The sequence below is a fragment of the Taeniopygia guttata genome, chromosome 3 (genome assembly GCF_048771995.1).
Source record: "Taeniopygia guttata chromosome 3, bTaeGut7.mat, whole genome shotgun sequence".
Lineage (NCBI taxonomy): Eukaryota > Metazoa > Chordata > Aves > Passeriformes > Estrildidae > Taeniopygia > Taeniopygia guttata.
Window position 1 is genome coordinate 44,756,309 of NC_133027.1, and position 24,645 is coordinate 44,780,953.

The 24,645-nt window shown below is 37.3% G+C and overlaps 1 protein-coding gene across 1 annotated transcript in view; it reads right to left on the bottom strand.

Moving 5' to 3' along the window:
* Positions 1 to 24,645, bottom strand: part of PREP (prolyl endopeptidase) — an 82,162-nt gene that overhangs the window by 43,158 nt on the left and 14,359 nt on the right. The window contains exons 7-8 of the mRNA XM_030267666.4: positions 20,130 to 20,235; positions 3,901 to 4,092 (exon numbers count right to left, since the gene is read on the bottom strand). Coding sequence (XP_030123526.4) covers positions 3,901 to 4,092; positions 20,130 to 20,235 — 298 coding nt within the window. The remainder of the gene's footprint in view (positions 1 to 3,900; positions 4,093 to 20,129; positions 20,236 to 24,645) is intronic.

A 24,645-nucleotide genomic window follows, 5' to 3' on the forward strand; every position in this document is an offset into this window, starting at 1 on the left:
GGTCATGGTGGCTTTTTTTGGTCATCACAGAGAATGACCATAAACTTCAGTGTCTCTGCAGATTAACAGGTACCAATGCTGATCTCAACTACAATGAGCTCTAACCATCACTCAAGGCTACTTATGGTTAGCCTTGCAGGTAAAGCATGAGCAATTTACAGAATAAAACATTAATAATTCTGAAACGAGTGAGTAAATGCTGACAAGCCTTCATATTATAAAGCATATATCTTCTCACTGAAACCCTATTCTCAGTGGCAGCCTGCCATGTTAAAGTTAATGGGAAAGCTTCAACCAATTTCAAGAAGTCAAGGATTTGGTGCTCCTTCCAGACTTTCCCTCCTGGCTTCACTACAGTGCCAAACCACAAATTTCAGCTGCAGTACCTCACCTCCCCATCTCTCACATATTTATGAATTAGTTAGCAGGTTAAAGGTATAAAGAAAAATACTATTTTCCATTTGGGAATTGTAGCTGAGGGACAAAACTGCTGCTCTCCAGTTGCCCTGCTCTACCAGTACTGAGCACTCTGGGTGCAATGGAGGGTGTAACAGTTCTCAAAATAAATAATTTAACCTTCTAAATGCAGCAGGCTTATCCTGTGCCTTAGAACTAGGGTTGCAGGTCTGTTATGGTCAGTCTACATTTATGGTGTCATAGCTGCCTTTTTAATTCAGCATGCTTCTTGCAGCTATATGGTCATTTAAAGCACAAGTTCAACATCAGATGTGAATTTCTCCTGTGGTTTTACTCCAGACTCCCTGAAAATTAAAACTAACACTTTATAAACAAACTCCAAAGGGAAGGAAATTAGTCTTATCACACTACAATATGCTCTGAGGTGCCCTCTTCAAATTCCTTTTAAAATAGCTGTCATTTCTTTCTTCCCCTCAGCTTACAGAATAGAGATCTAAATTTACCTCATATCTCTGTGTAGAATCCCTGCTGACAGCTGTAAAATGAAGTGCGTATACAACCTCACTGCAGGGATATGCTTGATTTTTCCCTTTATTTCCCAAATTACCTCACTTATAAACAGTTCTTGAAAAAGAAAGGGTCAAAGCTAATAGAAAACTCTCTCTTAAAGGATATATTGAGGAAACCAAATGACATTCACACCATCATGTAGGCATGTGTATATATTTCTTGGTTAGATTGTATTAGCTGTAGCATCTTTCTAAGAATACAATGATACTTTGTGGAACATCTCTTTATGCCAGTGATGGACACTGGTAGAGAGTCTTAAATTTAAATCCTGTTTATTATTTGTAAATAAATCTATTTCTGTAACTGCAGCTTTTATGAAATTGAATCTAAGTTAAGACACAGAAATGAACAGGCTATGTCTTTCAGGTAGGTCATACCGGAGTAGGATCCATACATCTCAATAAAACACATTTGCGACCTAGGGTACCACTAACTATAATGCTTGTGAAGAAATACTAATACAGCTAAATTACATCTTGTTAAAGTCACTCCCACATGTAAGTAAAAAGCATTAATACCCATTTACCCTCTGAATCACTGCTGTCTTAGCTTTTGTAGAAGGAACTTCATTACACTGTCATCCCTTTATCACCCAAATCAAATTCAGTTGACTCCAAGGTTTTCAAGAATTAATCATTAACTGTCATCACTACAATTATGTCTTCCTGAACAAAGCTTGTAATGATTAAAAGAGCCTGATATGGAGACTGGCTTGCTTGCTGGCTACATCAAGTGAAGGAGTGAAGTTTTTTATTTATTCAGGAGTACAACTTCGTGAACATGACAAAACTCCCGTATCTTGATGCTAAGGATGCAACACTAATCTGCAAGTATCTGTAATAAAGAAGCAACTTATGAATTTAAATTTACTTTTCTGTAAAATCTACTATAGATTTATTAAGATCTACTTAAAACTCATCTTCTAAGGAAGACTCTTTCATTTGTTAGTTCAATCCAATTTCTTTACATATAACTCCAAAAAGCTATAGAGGGAAGTAGACATATGATTGTCTGTTCTGGCTTCACATTCAACTACACTAAAAGATTAATGACACATAACATATTCCTGAAGGTCATCCTGATGGTTTTATATGACAGATTATGTTTGCTTTCAAGTGTTTAAGAGCTGAATGCCTGTTGGGTTTACAGTCTGAAGGCCAGTGTCCTCAGTAAACCCATTCATCTGAGCTTTCAGTTTTTGTAGTGCAGCTCTTGTTAAGTCTGTACTGTCAAGGCTGTCATGTATAAGCTATTAAATGAATGTTGCATGCATTGATTTTTTTTGTTTGTGCACAAACATGAACTCATCACAACTTTGCCTTTAGAATTAAACCACAATGAAGTTGAGCTAAATACCACAGTGTAGGGAAGACCAGATCTAGCATTTATCTTACTGGGAAGGAATAGATAATCAGTGCTTACAGAGACACTGGTCAAAACTCCTTTGGCTGCCTAGACCATTTTCCATGTAAGTCCACACATATGAACCCCATTTCATGTCAGTCACAGGTTTCTGTCCCATTCTGTTTATACACTCACCACGTCCAAGTCAATTTTTCAATTTGGCCCCACTTTATAAACTGCTGTCCCTCATAACTTAAGCATTACTTAACATTGCCTGTGTATTTGCACATGACCAAAATTAAGACTTAGAAGCAATTTTTCACTTACATCTGTTACTAATTCTCTGCTTAGGACTTGAGACATACTTCATTTAAGATGCAGGTTGCTCTTGATTCAAATAGTCCCCAATCTTAAGGAAAGATTTGTGCCTCACAAGCTCTAATTTGCTACATTTCCATTCACAAAATTCTCTCGATATTCTAGAGTCCAGTCATTTGCAACATCACTACAATTCTGGGTAAGTTTAGAATCAACATTTATGTCACACTGGGGACACCTAGGCTGTGGCAGAAATCACACAGGGCACATTGTGAACCGCAGACAGAAATAATTTTTTAAGTGACAAAAGCCTTAACATGACTTTGGAATAGTAGTAAAATAGGTTTGTCTCTGAGGAAAGACAGAAGTTACTGTATATGCATATATGAAATCAGATACACAAAGAGAATTCTCATTCTACAAAGCAGCTCTTCACTGGAAAAGTAGCAAATATGAAGGAATTTATATGAAAAGTGATTAATAAAAAATTCAGAGTATTTTTGAATAACTAATTATGCTAGTCAGATAATTAGTACCCTTGTACATAATTGTACCTTGTACTGTATTGAGAGCAAACTACATAAATATACACTAGGCATCTGTCAAAAACAGCTCAGAGGAGGGTCTTCTGTATTATCTGAAACTAATTCTAAGCTTTCATAGAACCTTCTGGAAAATGATGGGATTAAAAAATACACCTTTATTTTAATTATATAAAAAACCAAATATTTATGTTTTGAACGTGCTTCTATACTTCAAGAATTCCATGCCCTTATGCTTTTCTGAGGCTTTTTTTTTTCAAGTACTGTTTACTCCTCTTATTCCAGGAACAAAAGAAATCCTGTCTCAAATTCTGACCAATTCTGTTCAAAGCATGCTGCAGTACTGCCAGATTTGCTCTTTCCCTTCTTTCTGCTTACAAAGCCCCTCTTATTGTAATCCCTGACTGTCTAGTAAATATTTATTTCACTGACATGAAGCAGGAAAATACTTTCCCCTCATTTCCTACAAACACAGAATTAAAACAAGGACCGATGAAGCAACTTTACTAGGGCCACACAAGACGTTAGAGAGAGAAAGAGATATTCTGAATAACTTGTATCTCAGCAAGTCTTTAAATTGCAAATCCTAAACAAAGTTTTAACACAGGAAAAAACAAGAAAGTCTGTAATAGATAATTCAACAGACTAATTACTGAATTAATTTGGAGAAAGCAGAATCTAATGTCTTTAATCTGACATGAACTCTTACCTAGAACATCTTTCTCATGTTCAGGGACGAGAACTTTCCATTTGGACTCCTCTGGATCACTGAAGTCAATGTTGATTAACCGATAATTTGGAGAATGGCGGTTTGTCTTGAAAGTGAACACTGTTCCTTCATTGGTGACATACTCATACTCAGCCTCAAAGTTATCTATCAGCTTCACCCATTGAAGAATTCCTGCAAGATCAAACAGAATGTCAGTTCCTCAAACAAAACCTTACAACACTGAGAGCAAGGCCGTCCTAAAAACAGCTGTTGGCTCTTTCTTGAACAATGCCGGTGACCAGCGCAGTTATGGAAAGGCCAGAATGTGTACCAGGTATTAAGAACTTCCAAAGACTGCTCCAGATCAATAGGCTGCAGTGGAAAAATGACAGTTCACAGACATGTTAAGATGATTGGTTTGGAGGAATTTCTAGCAAAATGCTGACAGAATTATGCCTCATGTTTCACCAGCTTTCCTAAGGGGCTTCTGGAGAGCTCAGATGTTTGCCACAGCAATGCTCCTACCACAGGGGCTGCTGTGAAGCCAACACCACCGAGCACATCAGGCTCTTGTCAAGGGAGCTCATAAGTGCCCCTTTCTTCAGACTTAGAATGAAGGGCTGCAGCTGAATTGAAAGACTGCACTAAGCATTCAAGTGCAATTTTATTTTTAACAGCTTTTCTACAATTACTATTTAATAATGAAGAAATGTTTGGGGATTTTAGTTCCTGCAAAAAATTTTACTTTGAATGGAAAGTTTTCCATTCTCCTTAAAAGCCCAGAACTTCCCACAGAATAGAAATTATGCTATTGGAATGAGAACAATAAATGTCAATGAGAAATTTCTCTTTCAACTCAGAACCAACATTCCTAAAATGCTGTTCTGTAGAAATTTGTCACCATCAAAGGACAACTACAGTTAGCAAATGTGGATGTGACAGCCTGGTCAGAGAACCAGGAAAGTAGGTAACTTTTCCCAGAATCAGCTTGTGAGACTTTAGGGATTTGAAGATAAACAATGATAGTTTGTTATTCTAAATAACCTGCAGGTGTTGTTTTTCTACTCTCAGTTTTTCGGTTTTTCTCAAAGATTGTTTATAAGAAAGGCGTTTGTTAATTAGCCAATCAGGTGAAATGTATTGATTAATTGACCAATCTGGTCTGTCTGTATCGAACAGTGTATAAAAGAGAGAATTTTGAAGTAAAGCGCGATGCAAACCAGCCTTCTGGTGAGTATGTGTCATTCCTTATTCAACTGTGACAAGCAAAAACATCTGGGCTCCTGAAGAAAGAAACAAGAAACTGCATTTTGCCTATCAATCTCCTAGAATATCACACTCAGTAAAAGAAGCAGACTTCTCTCAAAAATGAATTTCCTCTGTTTCAGAGTGTGATACAGAGTGGGTAGTATTGACTCAACCTGAAGATGGGATTTTAAGACTCCACTGCCTTTTATTCACATTTTCCTGTTTTGCAATAGTTTGAGAGGCTAGTAGAAAGAAAAAGCAGCAAGGCTAGATAAGATATGTGATATACTTGTTATATGTACAACCCAACCTATCATCCAATCTTACTATTGTAAGCATCATACATTAGCTGTGCTGAAAAATCAGAATCCTTATTGGTATGTGAAACTAAAGCTCTTATATCTTAAAATAACATTTAGCGCACTGTCTGTCCCTTTCCTAAAGCTACAAGTTGGGTCTTTGCTTTTAAGTATAAACAAATAAACTGTTCATAAATCTGTTTGTGAAACTCTGTAATGCAATGTTTGTACCAATAAAAAAGCATTTCAGCTTATTTTATAATATTAAAAACTGAGCGGAATAATGCAAGTAGATCATAGCTAATTTGTAATTACTGTAAATTTAAAAAAATAAAAGAATAATTGAGGAAGCAGTGAGATGACTAAGGTAATTTTAAATCCATTAGATGTAATAACAGAGTATAGTGAGGACTGGTACATTCATAAAGTTTGTATCTCTTAATTTCCATTTCGGTTTAAAGAAAACCTCCCTGTCTCTTCATGCAAAGTAATTAAATTCCACTTTGTGTGCTGCTGTAGTATGAACTTTCCACACAATCCAGTCAATTTAGTATCCTGAGTGAATACACTGCCCCTTAAACTTGATTTTTCCTGAGATCCAACGTTTTGCCCAAGAGATTTCATGCTGAAGAAAAATCCTGCTAAGTCACTGCAGTTGCTGTGAGTTCCACAGAGAAAGCCTGCTTTGATGCCCAGTAAAAACAAAACAAATCCATTCTACAGCAAACCCTAATAAACAACATGAAACCATTTCAAGATCCCAAGTCACATGGCATTTTAGTAAATAAAGACTTTTAACTGCAGATTAACACCATAACAATACTGGTATCTGACAGAATGAAACCATCATACTGAAGTACAAGACTTCATAAAAAGAAATTGCCAGACTGTTGAAAAAACACACTTTTTTAATGGCAAATGTGCACAACAGTTTTAGTCTCCATGACTGCAACAGAACTTGGATTCAATGAAGAAAAAGGACAATAATGTGACACTAGGGATTTACATTGCCTCCTTGCAACTCATTTATCCATTCCCAAATCAACAGCTAGTAAAAAAGTGAGAGGGTTGATGTTCTGCAGGGATACACTTAGCTGTTATTATACAAAAACAGGAGCATCCATCTTATTAAAGTGGCTTTTATGCAGTCCTTAGAAGACAAATATTACAGATGAATTACCTCTAAACTACTGTCTTACTGAAGTGGTTAAATACGCCAACATCTAATCCAGGATCAGAGGCAGGAACGAGGCAACTACAGGCAGCCCTTACATCAGACACATCATTGCTGCACAGAGGATGTGCTGCAGTTCTCCAGTGAGAGGAACAAATCCTTTGCAATGACACAGCTATCAGCCATAAGAGGATGCTTCCTTATGCTTGGCTGCAAGTGACCTGGTTGTGGCTGTGACTGAAAAGGATATTCTAGCATTGCTTCAGATCCTTCTGCTTAGCCTTCTCTTTTGGGCTAGAAATAGCAACCTAATGACAAACAGGCAGTTCACTGGGCACTTACATGGCTGAAAAGTGATGGGGATAGACACCATTTCTTCCCAGGTCATGCCAGGGACAGGCCCATATAGTTCACTAGCATGGCACTGCCCCCCTGTCCAGCACTCTGACCTTGCCTCCCAGTAACAAAAAGAACAGTACGTCTGCAAGTTATGACTTCAATAAGTACCTGAAAAACAAGGTGAAGGATAGACATTGAGTCCATTCTTGACAAAAAGAAGAGAAAGGAGTTGAAGAACTGGATCTTGATATGGCATTTAGAGGTTTAACCAGCAGCCCTCTGAGAACATGTGTCTTTGAGAAGAATCAATGAGAAGTGGTATTTGGATAGTCTAAGGCTACTCTTAACACCTGAAACGCTGAAGACTTCAGTTTAATCCACATAAGCACACAATCAGACAGATTTATTATAGACAGGAAAAGCATGGTAGTTTCCTGTATACTGCTGCTATACCCTAATCCTTTCCCCTGCCAGTCCTTCTATTAAAATACACCATTGAAAAGATACAGATGGTTTTGCCTATATGTTTTATAGCAATCAGTTGTTCATCATCACATTACTACATTACAATAGGAATAGCAGGTAGAATTCAGTGGACAATAAAGCCATACTACACAACAGAAAATTGTAATCCTACAGAGCTAGGCTTCTGCAAAAGACTAAATCAATATTCAGTGTACAGATGAAAATTCTAAACAAAGTTTTTGGATCCACAGAAGATCAAAAGAGAAATTGTTTCAGTAAGCATCACAGAATATGCCCTCAATCTTGTACTGACCTCTGAACATAGTAAAATATTCCACAGTCTGCTGAGAGATTTGGGTGATGAAGCAGGTCTGTGAATGACAACTATAGGAGAAGGAAAAGCTAATTTGAACAAATTGGTAAGAGCATGAATTATAAAAAGGTCTTGTTACCAACCCTCTTTAGATAGAAAGGATAGAGTGGCTGAGAGTCACTGTTAATCACTTCACTAAATGTTCTTGATATTTCCATATTTCATGTTTCATGGAAAGGCCAAACAAATGGCAAATAACCTCTATGTATTGGAGAGACAGGGTTTAATGGTAGGATTATCTGACACTGGGAAAGAAAGTTTTCAAAAGGCAAACACTTGCATTTGGCTTTTTTCGTGGGCTCTAAGAGTCAAAATTATCAGGTGAAGATATAAATCCTCATCTCTATAAATTCCATTCTGTCTTGTCATTTTTTGCAAGACAGCTTTTCCACAAATGGGGCAGTGCTGAGAAAGCTCAGGAAATGAGCCAGGAGGCTTGGCTCATAAGAATAGGACAGGTTTTCTAACCCAAAAAATTATGCCACATTTTATTACAGTACACATATTAAATACATAAACTTTTACCACAGAAAGATCATGATTTTTTAACTCCTAGATTTTCACAGAATAATAGAATGGTTTGGGTTGGAAGCTTAAAAGCCATCTAGTTCCAACCACCGTGCCATAGGTATAGGGTCACGTTTCACTAGACCAAGTGCTCAAAGCCCTGTCCAACCCAGATTTGAATACCTCCAGGGATGGGGCATTCACAACCTCTCTGGGCAACCTCTTCTGGTGTTTCACAGTACTAATCCACACTAGGTTTTACATTCAATAGAAAACAGAATCTCATGGTACACAGCATACGTTAGACTGGAAGAGACTGTTTCAGGGCCCCTGTGGCATGTTCATAACATATTCTGGGAACTGAATGGCAGAGTCCTTCAGTCAGACATCTACTTCTACATCAGAATCTAATTTCTTCTTGAATCATGCAATATTCAGCTTCCTCTCAAGCCCCTGCTCTGAGCGAGGCAGCTAGGGAAAAGAAATTGGGTTTTTCCCTCTTTTTTCTTCAAAGCCACAAATATTTAATTGTCTCACTCTGATCTCCAAAGGCAATAAAGATTTTCAAACAATTTGGACTCTCTTTAAAAGCAAGATCTCTCTGTCTTGGGACCTGACTTCACTTATAAACATCTGAGGGAGGAAATACTGTAAAGAAGATATTAAGATGTTCTTAAAAGGAATGCAACTTTTGTATTTGTACTGAGAGGGTATGACTCATTTTGCAGATGATAGATGACAGCTACTCAATGATCATGGAAAGTTAATGTATTTGCCATCTAAAATATAAATAAATGGAAGGAAGCAATCCTCATTCCTTTGCGTTAAAAAGTTCAGACGTGTCAAGATATATTCAAAGATTAATCCAGAAGACAGAAATCATGCATTTTTATCAGAAGACATTTCTCAATCAGTTTCAAGGCTCCAATTTTACTTCCACTGGGATAATCACTCAGAAGACAGGAGACGTGAATATATATGATTCATTTTGAGAGAGTTATAGCTCATGCCCTCAGACAGCAGAACACAGCAACAGAAAAGCAAGCATCAAAGCTAATCTCTCTCCCTCACACTACACTTTCTCTAATATAAAACTATGAAAGTACAAATGCCTCATCTAAAAAATAACTTAATTAAGAATAGTGTTTACCCTGGTGGTGTTTGAAGCCAGCTTGAACAAGACTTTGAGTAACCTGGTCTAAAGGGAGGTGCCCCTGTCCAGGGTAGGTAGGGTTGGGACTGGATGATCTTTAAGGTCCATTCCAACCCCTCAACATTCTATGATTCTGTGATTTATAGATGCAATGTCCAGTCAGAGAGTAGCACCATGAAGAGGTCCTTGCTCAAATTAACAGCAAGCTATTTAATTTCATAGAATAGTTTGCATTTGAGAGGACCTTTAAAGGTCATCTATGCCAATCCCCTTGCAATGAGCAGAGACATCTTCAACTAGATCCAGTTGCTCAAATCCCTATCCCACCTGATTTTGAATGTTTTCAGGAATAGGGCATCCATCACCTCTCTATGATGTGGCAACCTGTTCAAATGTTTTAACACATTTATTGTAAAAATCTTCTTCCCTCTGTCTAATCTAAACCTACACTTTTTTTAGTTTAAAGCCATTACTGTTTTTTATATGGGAACAAACCTTGCTAAAAAGTTTGTTCCCACCCTTCTTACAGACTCCCTTGAAGTTGCGAGGCAACAGCAAAGTCTCCCTGAAGCCTTATCTTCTCCAGGCTGAACAACCACAGCTCTTTCAGCCTTTCATCATAGGACAGGTGCTCCAGTCTCCTGATCTTCATTGTGGTTGTCCTCTGAGTCCAGTCCAACAGGTCAATGTCCTCTCTGTGCTGGGGTCCCCAGAGCTGGATGCAGTGTTCCAGATGGGGTCTCATGAGAGCATGGCAGAGGCACAGAATCCCCTCCCTCATCCTGCTGCCCATGCTGCTTTGGATGCAGCCTAGGATACAATTGGCTGGGAGTGCACATTGCTCCATCATGTCCAGCCTCTCATCCAATACCAAGTCCTTCTCAGAGCCAGCAGGGCTGCTGTCAATCCCTTCATCCTGCATCTTGCATTGATAAAGGGGGTTACCCCAACATATGTGCAGCACCTTGCACTTGACCTGATAGAACTTTATGAGGTTCCCACAGGTCCATTCCTTGAGCTTGTCCAGGTCCATCTGTATGGCATCCTGTCGTTCAGGTGTGAAGAACCACCCAGCTTGGTGATGTCCGCAGACTTGCTGAAGGTGCATTCGATCCCACAGTCGATATAGCACCGCTCCCAGTATGGGACCCCTCAGTATGTATGGTCCCATTAGACCACAGACACTCATCACCCCTGTCCTTTGGGACACTGAGCTGTTGACCACTACCCCTGAGATGTGATCATCCATCACAACTTCATCCACCCATCAAATTCACATCTCTCCAGTTTAGAGAGACGGATATGGTAGGGGATCACGTCAAAGCTCTTACAGAAATGCAAGTAGGTGACACCCCATGGTGCTTTTTTTGTCACTAATTTTATTCATTTTTATTGCTAATAATTTTCCTCCAAAAATAAATACATATGAAGTATAAATTTATGTATAATAGATTTAAAAAATACAGTGAAAGCAAGACTTTGAAATTGACATTTAAGGGATATGAAATATTTTTCTTAAACGCTCTATTGTTGATCCTTCCACATATTTTTCAAGACAACTAATTCTTTTCTTCCCATTTGTTAGGATACAACAGCCTTGTTTTGATATTCATTTTGAAACATTTTTTTAAAAGTTACTTCAATCACAAAAAAGTTTTTCAAAACATGGAAGAGTATTCTCCCTCTCACCACATTCCACTTTATAGCTGATGTCTATTGTCACCTCACTGCCTCTTGTTCATTTTCATTACAAAGTTTCTGATCCACTATTTCAGGCTACACAGCACATACTGACTCATCCCTTTAATGTTACTGTATATAGCACTATTCATTGCTTATTTATTTATTAAGAGAGCCTGATAAATTGCAAGACACAAAAGGCCAACAATCCTATTGTTGGCCTATTTCAACACTGATGTGGACAAACATTACCTTTTTCGACCTGCCCTCAAGTCACATACATGCTTTTTTAGTGTGGGGAAAAAAAAACCAACATTCTAAACAAAGAAACAACAACAACAAAAATCTGACTCTTAGCCTTGATCTTAAATTCTTTCTTGCAACCCTTCCCTGCCAGTCTAATACAAAGCAATTCCAGCTGACAATGACTAAGCAACCAGCAAGCTGTGAACTTCTGTGTTTGCTCCATTTTTATCACATCTTTTCAAGACAGTGATTCTCAAGTATTTTTCACTAGCTCCTATTCCCCTACATGTGTCCTCCCACCACCTCACACTCTTCCCACCAGACACAAACCAACAACCTCCAAGTAGCCCAGTACCCAGGCATAAGAGCCCCTATCACTGTTCTCTCTCTAAAAAGCCCATGTACCTCCTATTTAAAACAAATCTGTGTTTAGCTTCCTTTCCAATCCAACAACTCAGGTGTGCTTTCCAATTAGCCAACTCTCTCAGCTTTTTGCATTCCAGAAATCACTGCAGATTTTCATTAAGGCTATGTTTCCACACACCCAAAGGTTATAAGAAGATCCACCTCTTCTGCACCCCATGCTGGTTTATATCCCCTTTTTTTTTTTCCTGATCTCATGCTTCAGGTCCCCCAGGAAGAGTAAAGTGAGGCTCTGCCCAGAGCTCTGAGTCAGTTCTGAACTCAATCACAAAACATTCTACAGTGTTCACAAGAGGAGCCTGACCTTTTCATTAGGCTTCCCAGCTGCTACGACAATACAAAATAAAGAAAAAGGTCAATACTAAGGACACTTCAACAAGACCAGTAGGCCATGTCATGCTGGTCTATGTTCATAGCCAAGGGTGATTAAACAGCTTTCATTTATTTCTTGTTGCACAACAGATTGGTGCTAAATTCCTTCTTCACAGCACCAAATCACATATTCAAAAGAGTAAACAGTAAAGGCTGACAATCTAATAAAAAAGAAACAATCTCATTCTCAAGAAAAGGGAAAAACAAAATTATTACCAGGCACAGAAGCATGAAGAGACATGCTACATAAAAAAAACCCACTGTTTTTGTAGCTTGGTTGGGGTTTGGATTTTTTTTTTGGTTAGGTTTCTGCGGTTTTTTTGGTAAAGTGTACAAAAGGTTTACTAATAAATAATTGCTTGATTACTGTGTATCCAGCTGTTTGGCTACTATGAGACATTTTCAGATATACCGAGAACAGTTAAGCAAATTCATGAGTCATGAGAAGTTTTCTTGTTTGACTGGTTCAAAAAACAAGCAAACCTGAGTGCTGCCTGTCTTGTCAAGATTGATAAAATAGCTACCAAAAATTGTGCCTTACAGTGCTCAGTTACTGGGTAAATATGTGGTTTTTTAAGAAATACTTAGCATTAGATCACTTTAAGATGCTTGTTACAGGAGCCAAGAGTTGAAAAGCCTAGGAGCAGCTTAGCAAGGTAAGTAGGGAAATCTGGAATATGGAAAGAGGGAATAACCTTCTGGTCATGAACCCACAGTGCCATCCTTCCTGACCCAACAGGCACTGCACTCCTGCTACTCATTCATAAGGCAAAAGTAAACCTTATCAGTTGGCCGACAGAGTGGTCAAATCCGGACAAGAATCCCATAATTTTGTCCCTCATCTTTCTAAATCTCACCCACAAGGAGCTAAAGTGGCAAGGACAAAGAGCAGTCAGCTATCTTCTCCCAGAGGGTCTTCTCACAACACTGTCTTGCCACAATACTGTGAATTATGACCTCAGGTCTTGAGTATTTGTAAAATACTGATATGAGATAAAAATGTTTTTTAAAGTGTGTTTGGTTTAAGTTAGTTGTAAAGATAAAAATTCCAATTAGTAAACCTGGTCATTTCTAACACAAAGAGTTTTGTCACAAAAACTATGCTGTGAACTCAGTTAATCGGATGGGAGTCACAAAACAAAATGCCTATGGTAGTAGGGAAGGAAGGGAAATAATATCTCCCCAAATCTCTTATATTTTCAGACTAATTTAAAATCCTCATTAAAATGAAGCTATTTGTCATAGGTTACTTATCACAGTGATTTTCTATTCTAAAAAGGAGCATTTTTGGCACAAGTAGCTCACAATGGTCTGCTTAAAAACCTAGCAAACAACCTGAACATTTGAAGAGGAATATAACTCAGTCTGTATACAGTAGAAACCCTGTGAAGGGGGGAAGGAAAGCATGAAGAACATTTTAGCTAATCTGGGAGGCAGAAAAGATGCTCAGATGCTTCCTGTACTGTTCATGGAAAGAAACAGAAACATTGCTGTGTAGATTATCTTCAGAGGAAAACAATCTGACAAGGAATGTCACAGGAGACTGCACGGCAAATTTGATTAATCTATAGCTGTTGACAAAAACATCATGACATATAGTAAAGGGGGAAGATCTATTGACACACCTTAATTTTCAGATGCAGAAATACACAAGTTAAATCCTTTTAAGTCTCCTGAACATTTAGAAATAGTCTACTCTCATTTATTAGATGTGATCTCCATTCAGAGACTAAGAGGATTTCCCACTCAACACAGGACAAGTTAACATCCACTGACTCACAGCCTGAGAAATACATGAACAATCAATGAATGCACAGGACACAACTTCCTTCAGTACAACAGAACTAATATAATGTCCTCTCTTCCAGAAAGTCTTTGATGACATCATTATCACCTCACTTATTATTTAATGCCAGCATATGCAAAAAGAAGCAATAACTCATGCTGTGCAGGAAGGTAATGAAATGAATTAACTCAAGATTACTAAAGCAAAAAGTAAGCGGCAAATATTGGACTAACCATATTTCATAAAAAGATAACTTATGAGAAAGTTAAACCAGAGGTTTCCTCTTCTTCAAAGCAATTTACTTTAGATTGTTAGCAAAATCATTCTGTTCCACTTCTTGACGATTCTTGTGGAACAATGTGGATCTTCCCTTTCAGTTTCTTGGATTGAAAATGTGCAAATTTACTTTTTTATTTGTATTGTCTAGGCAGACAGCAAAAATGGGAAAGGCACAAAACTGAGCATAAATATGGAAGAAATTCACAATTTAAGAAGGCAAAAAGGGTTTTACAGCTTTGTTTTTTCGGCTGAATGAGCTTATCTGGTTGGATTAATCTTTTCAAAGCAGCCACAAACTGCTGAATTTAATTTGAAATTTAAAAAGTAAATATTTTCTTGCTATAAAAACAGGCCATAAGAGTATGCCATAAAAACATGCCGTAAGGGTAAAAATGGAAGATTACACATTCCTTTCACCTACTGGGGAAAGAACTATCTGAGCTCCTGTAAGCTTGTTATGGCTATATTGTGCTGCTTGATGATTCCCACAGTAGCTGACTCATCTCTGAATTCACAGCCATCTTCCAAGTTCTACCAGGAAGATATTTATTAAGCATTTTTTTTTTCCACACATGAAACATACTGTTTAATTTTGCACTCCTGTTTATTCTTTCTTTTCCCAAGATGGATATCCATCTCCCTTTTCACTCTGTTTCCCCACTCTACCCTGCAAATTTAAGCAAAATAATTCAACCAGCTACTGTGCTCTTTGAGGGAAAAGGCTTTTTTTTGTCTCTGACAGACAAAATGAACTTTATTCTGAGCAAGAAGGTCTCCTAACATATAAGTAGAAATATTTTTTTTAAATTGTGCCACCTTTCTAACCTACAGTAAGTTAGAAACAAAACCCACAAATCAGCTATCCAACCTTAATTCTAACAACCCTTAAACACAGTGCATTTACTCTTTCTAAACTACGATCTTACAATACAAATAAACTCAGAAGTATGAGAAATTTGTTGACAGCACACTTGAAATATTTAATGAGTATATAATTTCATATGTCCAGCTGTGTGCAGAAGTAGACTAGTTCAGCTAAATCAAACAAATCTCCACAAATTAAAATAATTAAAAACTAATCAATAAAGTCTATACATGAAAGAGAACTTAAATTTTTATTTGATCATATAAAATTTGCCACATACCAACCTCTATATATCCTGTGCAATATTGACAGATTGCATGAAGTTTTCAAAATCTTTTTCTTCAGTCTCAGTGAAATGAGAAAATTATAAAAACAATCACTGTTTCTAAATAAGCTGTACAATATACTATCAAAAGGATCCAAACTATGAATCACTTCATAGAAACACAAATGGCTTTCACTGAATCCAAGAGCCTCAACCTAGAAACCACAATACTGCTATCCAGTACAAGAAGAGCTAGTAACAGGTAACTAGCCTATAAAATACTTACACAGGAATAGTTCATTATTGTGATTCCTTCATATTTGAGGAAGTCCTGACCTTTACTTTGCTCCATCCAGAGAAGGGAACTCAGGTCTGCCTATTCATCCTTGCTGCTACAGCCAGGATGCTGCTGCAGAATGACACAGTCATCCACTGAGCAGAGGAGCTTCTATGACCATAGTGTGGCTTTAGTCCATAAATACAGACATGTGCCTTTATCCTGACCTGCTGCTCAAACAGCACTTAAATTCTGATGTATCTCATATAACCAGCCTCTGTGGGATTTTCAAGGACAGGTCCAAATACTGGAAGTGATATAAGGAATATGGATATAAGAGGTCTATTACAGAAGGAAGGATAAAAAGAAGTGGGGGACAACCTAAGTACAAAATTACTACAAGATTGTTTGTAATACCAGTTGTGTTCCTTCATTTCTGAGGTATATTACATATATTAAGTCCTTTGCCTTGATTACTAGTTCTGTTACTTTTTTCCTCTTCATTACAAAACCATAGTCCTGTCTCTTAGCAGAAGTTTTCCTTGGTCAATTAATTTCAAGAGTCCAGGAAGCTGTGTAGTCAGTATCACCTTCATAAGGTGTTAAAAAAAAATTAAGAATTCAATGGTCATCTTCAGCTTTCAGTTGCAAAGTCAGACTTATTTGCACCTCTGGCTTCAACAAGCATCTCCAGGATGCAAAAGCATTTTGACTGAAATAAGAGCCTCTCCAATATTATTTCACTTCTTCTTCATGGTTACTAAATTGAAGCTTCACTGTAAAATCACTCTGTCCTTAAAACAGAATCTATATCAGATTTGTTATCTGCTAGATCCTAGACTACCTATAACATCCATTTTCTTTCATTTTTCAGTTTCCCTCATTCCCCCTTTGCTAGTCAGTACAATTTCTGAAATAACTCACGCTCACTTACATAGTCCGGAAACTAGTTCTTTTTTTCTGACAGCTTCTTCACAAAAACCTATGTCTTAATCAGTTTATTTTCTCTCTCCCCTCAAATTTGTACTTTTTTTTCAGGTTTCTTGCTTTAATTTTTTCCAGTAGCTTTCAGTTTTGAGGTATTTCTCTTTTCTTCTCCTCCCTTTAATCTTAGAAGCATGTGTGCTACAAGCCACTTTTTGCAATCAGCACAGGGGTCCAAATCTGTCCAGAGAGATACTTGTATTTCACATGGACTGAATCATCCTGAGGGAGCACAGGAGAGCAGGAGCTTCAGCTAATGGTCTGAACACATTCAGTCCATCAACTTATCACACCTGCAGTCTGAAGGTTATTCTCACTTTGTCTCCAACACAGAATTTCACAGCAAGCAGAGTCCTTCATTACAGTACAAGGTAAGAAAATGCATTAATCACCTCACCCACTTTGGATCTCAAAGCAGTCCATGATGTAACAGCTGTTGGATGAACATGGCTTAGACTAACTTAGCCTTATACTAACTTAGTATGACTTATACTAACATACTGTGTATGTTATTACATACACAACTCAGCCAATAGCCCATTCAAGGAGATGGATTTACTAATTTAAAACCAAACAGAATTACTCCACTTGTCCACCCTATGGGTCCTTTAAATCATACACCTCCCCATCAGCCAATATTACTTGCCTACAATATTACAATGTATTTCCCTAGTTATTTAAGACTTCCCTGTTAGACTTTATTTCAACTCTGAGAGCACACTTGTCTAAGACAGTATGAATTGATCTATGACCTACAGATGGCACTTCTGAGAAAAATCAGAATAAAAAACAGGTTGTTTAAGGAGCTCTCTAGAAATGTAGCCATGCTTATAACTGTTCCTTCTAATCCACAAATAGGTTCTAAAACTTCATCTCAAGTAACCACAAACTCCCAGTGATGACAAAGCCCTGCTGAACACCATAATGATCCAAATAAACAGATGTACAGGAAGGGTGCATCTTAAAAGTCCTCTGAAGTGAGTACAACACACAGAGAGAGTCTAGTACGCAATGAAGAGACATAAGTCTCCGAACACTGTGGAACCTAGTGGCGTATGGGTTTTTATAAAGTCATTTGACATTCTAACTTAATTATATTAAGATTCAGCATAAAGAGAGCGTCATCCAAGAATTCATATAGGAGACAGCTGCTATGAATATCAAAGTTGGAAGACAAATCTTCATTGACTTTCATATCTCTGAGAATCCACGGGGGAGAGAACTTTGACTGAAAGTGGCTCAAGTCTAAGATGAGAAAAATTTCTCCTGAAGCGTTCTCCACATCTCAGGAATCCATCAGGGCGTCCATTTAAGTGAGTCTTCAAGGTATAACAAGAATTAACTTATGCTACAAGCTTATGGTTTCACGTCTGCCTGGCCAACTGACCTTCCACACATTCTTGTGAGGGTCGGACCACTGCAACTCCTGCTTTTCCACTACCACTGATTGCATTTGGGAGCCAACACTTCCAAAAGCAAAGTGGGATTAAGTATCTCTTATTTCCACAGAAAGCAGGCTGCAAGTAAGGAAGAGGACACATTCATCCATACACATCCAAGAGGAAAATCAATGATTTGGCAGCAATTCTAGGTTACCCCATTCTGTACTATTGCTGCACTGTTGTCTACTGGATTAAGCAAGGCAAAAGGATCCTTGCACATTAGACAACCCAGTAAGCAGAGCTTTAAACCAGAAAAAAACAGGAGAAAATGACTCCTCGACAAGTAAGGAAGATGTGGATGGGGTAGGCAAGCCAAGGGCCTGGGTGGTAAGAATGAAAGAGACACAGCAATTCACGAAACAGAGCTGAAGTGGAGTCTCTCCAAACATAAGTACGTAAAGAAGGAGGTGCCTGCAGAACATCCTCATGGAGAAAGCTCCCAAAACTGTACTGAGGAATCAGCACACTTGGGTGCCTGTCTGAACTGTCTCTACACTGATGCACACAACATGGGAACAAACAGGAGGAGTTAGAACTCTGTGTGCAGTTTCTGGACTATGACCTCAATGGGATAATGGAGACATGGTAGAATAGCTCACAGGAATGTTGTGCTACCATGGACAGGTAAAGGCTGTTTAGTAAGGATAGGTTGACAAGGTGAGGAGGTGAATTGTTTTTTATGTGAAAGAACAGCTGGAAATTGTGGAGTTCTGCCTTGGGAACTTTGAGGAGATGGTAAATAGCTCATAGGTTAAGATTAACAGGCAGACCAGCATGGGTACTACTGTAGTGGTGGTATATACTGTTATGTGCTATAGAGCACATAGTAGTAGTCTACTCTATGTAGTACATGCTATGGACTTTCTAGTTAGGAAGAAGTAGATGATGTCCTCTTCAGACAACTGGAATAAGATTCATGTTCACAGGCCATACTCCTTACACTGGAAATTCTAGCTACTGTGATGCGTTCTGCATGGAAGGACAATTTAATCTAGGGCTCAAGCAATGTAGAATTCTACAGTGCCTTGATGATAAGTTCCCAAGGTGATCATGAAGCAAAAGAAAGAAAGGTGCCCTGCCTAACCTGGTATGTACAAATAATGAAGAACCGGGTGTGCATGCGGAAGTTGCTGGCAGCCTTGGCTGAAGTTTGGTTGTAGACAAGTCAGTAGTAGTGTCCCCTCCTTAGCCTGAAATATTCTGTTAATAAACAAGATAATAAGTTTCTTGAAATCCAATATTCAGTGAAGAGCTACTGCAGTATTTATTCTGTTTCTGAAGTTTCTGAAGAGAGAAGATGCAAGAATCAAAAAAGCTAAGTTGTGTTCTATACAAAACACATATTGAGGAACACCTTTCAACAATCCAATACTCTGGAAATACAAAACTACCAATCAGTAAACCAGCCAGATATGCCAACAATTAACAACCGCCATACGGTGTAAAGTGCCATTCTTTCAGCTCATACCATTGTGGCTACAAAGCCTAATACACAAAAGCCAAAGGCTACTCCAACTAGAAGGCAAGAAAGGAGCACTTCATGAAAGTGCATTTGAAATATGACTTGATACTTCCACTGTAACAACAATGGTGCTACCAAATAACACTGGAGGATTTTTATTTCTTAGTATTTCCTAGTATTATACATAGAAAAAAATGTTATCTATAAGCTAGTCACTTTTAGTAAAAAAGTGCTGTCAGTGCTTGCAGGGAGATATGTGAAGTTTTTAAAATACAAAAAGAAGTTTTAATATGGAAAAGTATTAGTGGTGTAGAATGAAATGGAGCATGCATTGGTACAACTGCTTATATTATACCAACTTTTCCTTGTAACCTTTTAAACAAACTACAGAAGGAAGAACGGAGTTTTTCATCTACTGATACATAACAGAAAATGGAATGCTAGCAGAGCTTATGTTATCTAATTTCTGCATTAAGGTGGTTAAACAATACATGCATTTGAATATATATATATATTTTTTCATTCAAACATAAGGTATTTCAAATCTCATATTGTCTTAGAAGGAAGCAAACTTACAAAGCAACACATACCTGATATACCCTGAGACTCCTTCTGTAGATCACAGTACCACAGTCTGTTCACTGGATCACAGCCTTCTCTGATAGACAGCAAGACATACCGACCATCATCAGACACCTGTAAGAAGACACAGAAAAATTAAAGATAATTCACCCTTTGGAAAAAAGAAGTCCAACTTGAAAAGTGAATTCACACATGCGGAAAAATCTAGTGCTGCTGTTAAAAGAACATTACAAGCTATAACCACAATATAAGTTACCAGATGAAGCTTCTCGGTTTGAGTTTGCACATGCATGTACCCATACAACAGAAATTCTGAAATAGTGTCTGCTAGTACAGAAAGTCATCCATTTATACTTCTTGCTACTCAGGCTTTGCAAACACACTATATTTCTTGACAAAGCTTTTGAAAGTGCAAGTCCGACAAGGAAAGGCAGAAAGTAACAAGAAGTCTTAGAGTCTCCCTCTCCTGACTGAGCTGTTTTAAGCATATTTGAAAATTACCAAATTTTGATGTTTTTTTAACAGAGCTCATAGAGAAGGCTGTTTACTGTCCACATTCTTATATGACCTTATCTAATGGAAATCTAAGCCCCCAGTCACAAAATATGAATCTGGGTTCTGGAAATTTTCCACTTGGCACTATACACAGCTTCAAAACAATTCTTATATTGTAATTATTTCTTAGATATATTTCAGTTTATATTTGTGACATTTGTCATGCAAAATGTCTGTAGAATGAATTGTGCAAAATAAATTTCAGAAGAATTAGGTTCTAATTATACAGGTTCTGAATTCCTAATTCAGAGGAATTAGGTTCTAATTCCAACAGATCCACAATTTTAAAGACACAAGAAAGGGACCTAGTAGAACAGAAACAAATCTCAGTGTATGAAAGTTAATAAAAAACGCCAACAACCAAACACTCTTTGAAACAAAAACAATCCCCAAATGAGTGTTTCCACATCATATTTTTACAGGCATTTTGTTAAGATCTAATTATACCACAAAAAAAGTCCATACAACCAAAAGCTCACAATACAAATAGAAAAGAACACCTAAGAATCCCACTGTAGCCAAAAAAACACTCCATTATATGAAATACCAAAGACATCTTTAACAGGGCACCCTGCACCTAGAAACAAATATATCCAGAAATGGAAACTAAGATTAGGTGATCTTTCTTGAAAGATACATCTTCAGTGGTTTAGGTAAGCAATAACTGCAGGTGTAAATTTTAATTAAGAAAATGATTGCAATAGGCTGCTTAAACATCTGTCCATACTTGTGAAAGCACCAAGTTCCCTTCATTTCGTCACCAATTAAAAAAACATAACAAATAATTTTAAGTTGTATATAGAAATACAGATTTCAATTATACTCCAGAATATGAAAGACAAAACTTTTAGTCACTGTCAGAACACGTAAAAATTTATTATTTGATTATGTAAGTAAAACAGTTAAGAGAAGACTGATAACTTTACCCAAGAAAGAACAGAGATGTGCAGATTCTTGATGTTGTTGCAAGGGTAATTCAGAATCTCTGATGACAGCAAATCTGAGTATATCTAATTTTTCCTTCTATATTCCCAGATGGACTAGTTAAGAGTTGATAGAAGTTTATCTTTAATTTGAAGTAAGAACTCCCAAGACATCTTGCTGGTGGGGTATCAGTTAATGTGTGTCTCTATCACTAAAGCTATTCTTACACCAGTGAGTTCTACAACCTTAAGGATTTTGACAGAAACAGGACAAGACGGTTGACTGCAGCATGCTAAAATGCTCAGGATTGAACTGCAGATTTAGACATCTACATTGCAAAGTTACAGTTTGATGAGCAATCTTGGCAGCAACATCAGCTTATGCAGTCTCCCCCTCTAGCTCTCCCTACTGCTATAGCTGCTTGTGTCCATGTAAGTTCATTCCCCATGTCATGCCAGTACAAGCATCCACCATTTGTGAAGTGCACCAGTTCAGGGAACTGACACAACTGAAAAAATGGCATGTTCAACAACAACAAAAAAATCCAAACTTCCAAGAACCAGAGAAGAAGAAAGAATCCGAAAAACAAAACCCAAACAAACAAAACAAATAATCCAGAAGAGAAAGAAAAAGGAAAAATACTTAAACAATCCACAATAGCAAAAAGAGAAGAATAAAAGAAGCCCCTCTGCCCGATTAGTATCTCAATCAGTTCACTGTTCAGTTGCACAAATGGCCAAGCTAACACACAGCACCAAACAGCTGGAAACATGAATAACAGGGGTAGAGATTGCTTAATGCAGCTCAGATTGCAGCACTGATGAATGTGTAATCTCAGCCCAAATGCCACTGACCCTACACTGTAAACAGACAAGAGTCTGAGTTTCAGGATGGCAAAAAGAAATATGATTTACCAACCATCATTTGAATTATTCTTACATTGATACATCATCTTCATGAGCTGAGCCGCAATCCCTGCTCTTGGCTCACAAATTTATGAACTGAAATTTCATACTAGTACCTCACTCAAATCTCAGAATGCATTCATGGTTCAGCATAAGGAGGACAGCTGCAATGTCAGACCTGATTTCCTACATTTATGATGAAAAGGAAACATATCTCAAGAATTTCTGAGAGAGCTCTGGAATGCCAGTCAGTGCACACTTCTCTCATTAAAAAAATTACTATAATTTCAAACAACATCCACTGGTAAAAGGTAAGCAGGCTATAAAGCAATTTCACCTCTAAAAACAACATTTAGTATCTGTCAAAACAGGATGGAAGAAGTCTTGTAGCCTTTCAACTGGAGCTTTTGAAAACCTTCAGCATAACAATGATTTTACTGTCATAACACGGCACTAATCTCTAACTCAGCACCAGTAAAGGAAGGATTATTTCAAAGATCTGATGTTGGTATCTAGCTTTTAGTTTCACTACTACTGTCATTCAGTCAGTTGGCAATTTTGAGTTTGTTAGATCTACTATTTCTTAAAAATGTATTGTGACCATCATTACACCATACAAGCATACATAACAATATCACTAAGACAGCTGTACTCCTAAGTACTATTTTATCTAGTCTTTCAAGCATCAAAACCTTTAAATCCTCCTTTATAGTAGAGTTCTGGTTTATAGTGGAGTGTTTTCTCTGGATTGTTTCTGCCTAGTGATTTCATTTCAATGTTATCTGTTCTCTCTATTTTGATGAACAGTAACCACTGCTAAGACAAATATAAACAGAAGAAGCAGTTTACCTGTAACTTCAATATATCAAAAAACACCGAAATAAGAAAAATTATTTGAAGTCTAAAAAGTAAAAAGAATCTTCTAACCACTCAAATCTCATCTTTGTTACAAAATACAACTAATTCATTATATAAGCCATATAAGAAACTGCAAACAGTTATGAGGATCCACAGCAAAACCAAAGTGAAATATTTTGTCTAGCAGCAGCAGCAGATTTCAGACCAAAAACTCATACATAATTGAACAATAACAAAAAAGAATGAACACAAGAAAATTGTTGGGTTTTTAGACTTTCTGTCTTTATGTATCGCTCAACTAAAATATCAATATGAGACATATTAGAGTGCTCTGTTTTCAAGTAATTTGCATACCAACAGTGAATATTAATGCAAGCTCTATGAACACTACCTGGACAGTCACCACTGCCAGATTCAGGATAAGGAAGAATTCTCTATAGTCAGTTCACAAATAGGGGCTCTTAGAGTACGTCGTATTCTATTAAGGCAACTATCTATACACATCATTCCTTTATAGACAATAAATTAAAAGTTTTACTACTTTTGCCCTTTATTATCAAGGTGGAAAAAACCTAATCACTGCATAATTTGTTTCTGCATAACAAGGCACTAAAAAAAAAAAATAAAATTCAGTTATTAGACCCTATGCCTGTGTTGAGAAAAAGCTAAACTGTACAACTTGATCTGCATTGTCATGGCTATCTAAAGCATTTATGCATTTAAAAAAAAGCAAATCACAGACAGAAACAATGCTTTCCAACAGAGCTAAAAGGTCAAATTACTAACTGTAATGTATCCAGCCATGAAAGATCAGATCATCCAGAAAAATAAAGATGTGCGGCAGGAAAGATGCAACTGTACAATGCATGGAACTAGAAACTCACTGCATCAATAAGCTGGATTTTAACACTGCTACAATTTTCACTATATGCTATGGATGTAACAGCTTAAAACCACCCAGAGTGATTTAATAGATTTAAAAAAAATACTTATTTAGGAATGTACCCAGTCACCAAAATAAAACAGATTAATGACAGCAGTTACTTCCTTAACATCATATATATGCTACATGAAGACTTTTGCATAACACCTGTATATGACTCCACTAAGAAGAATTACATGCAAGAAACCTTTCACTTGCTGCAGAAATTACCACTTTTGTTATTTATGAGTATTTTTAAGCTTTTTATCAGATGAACAAAGGAAAATATTAAGCATAAAAATCCATAAAGCACATTGGTTCTACAGAGATAAAAAAATTACTGTAAAATTTGCTGAAACA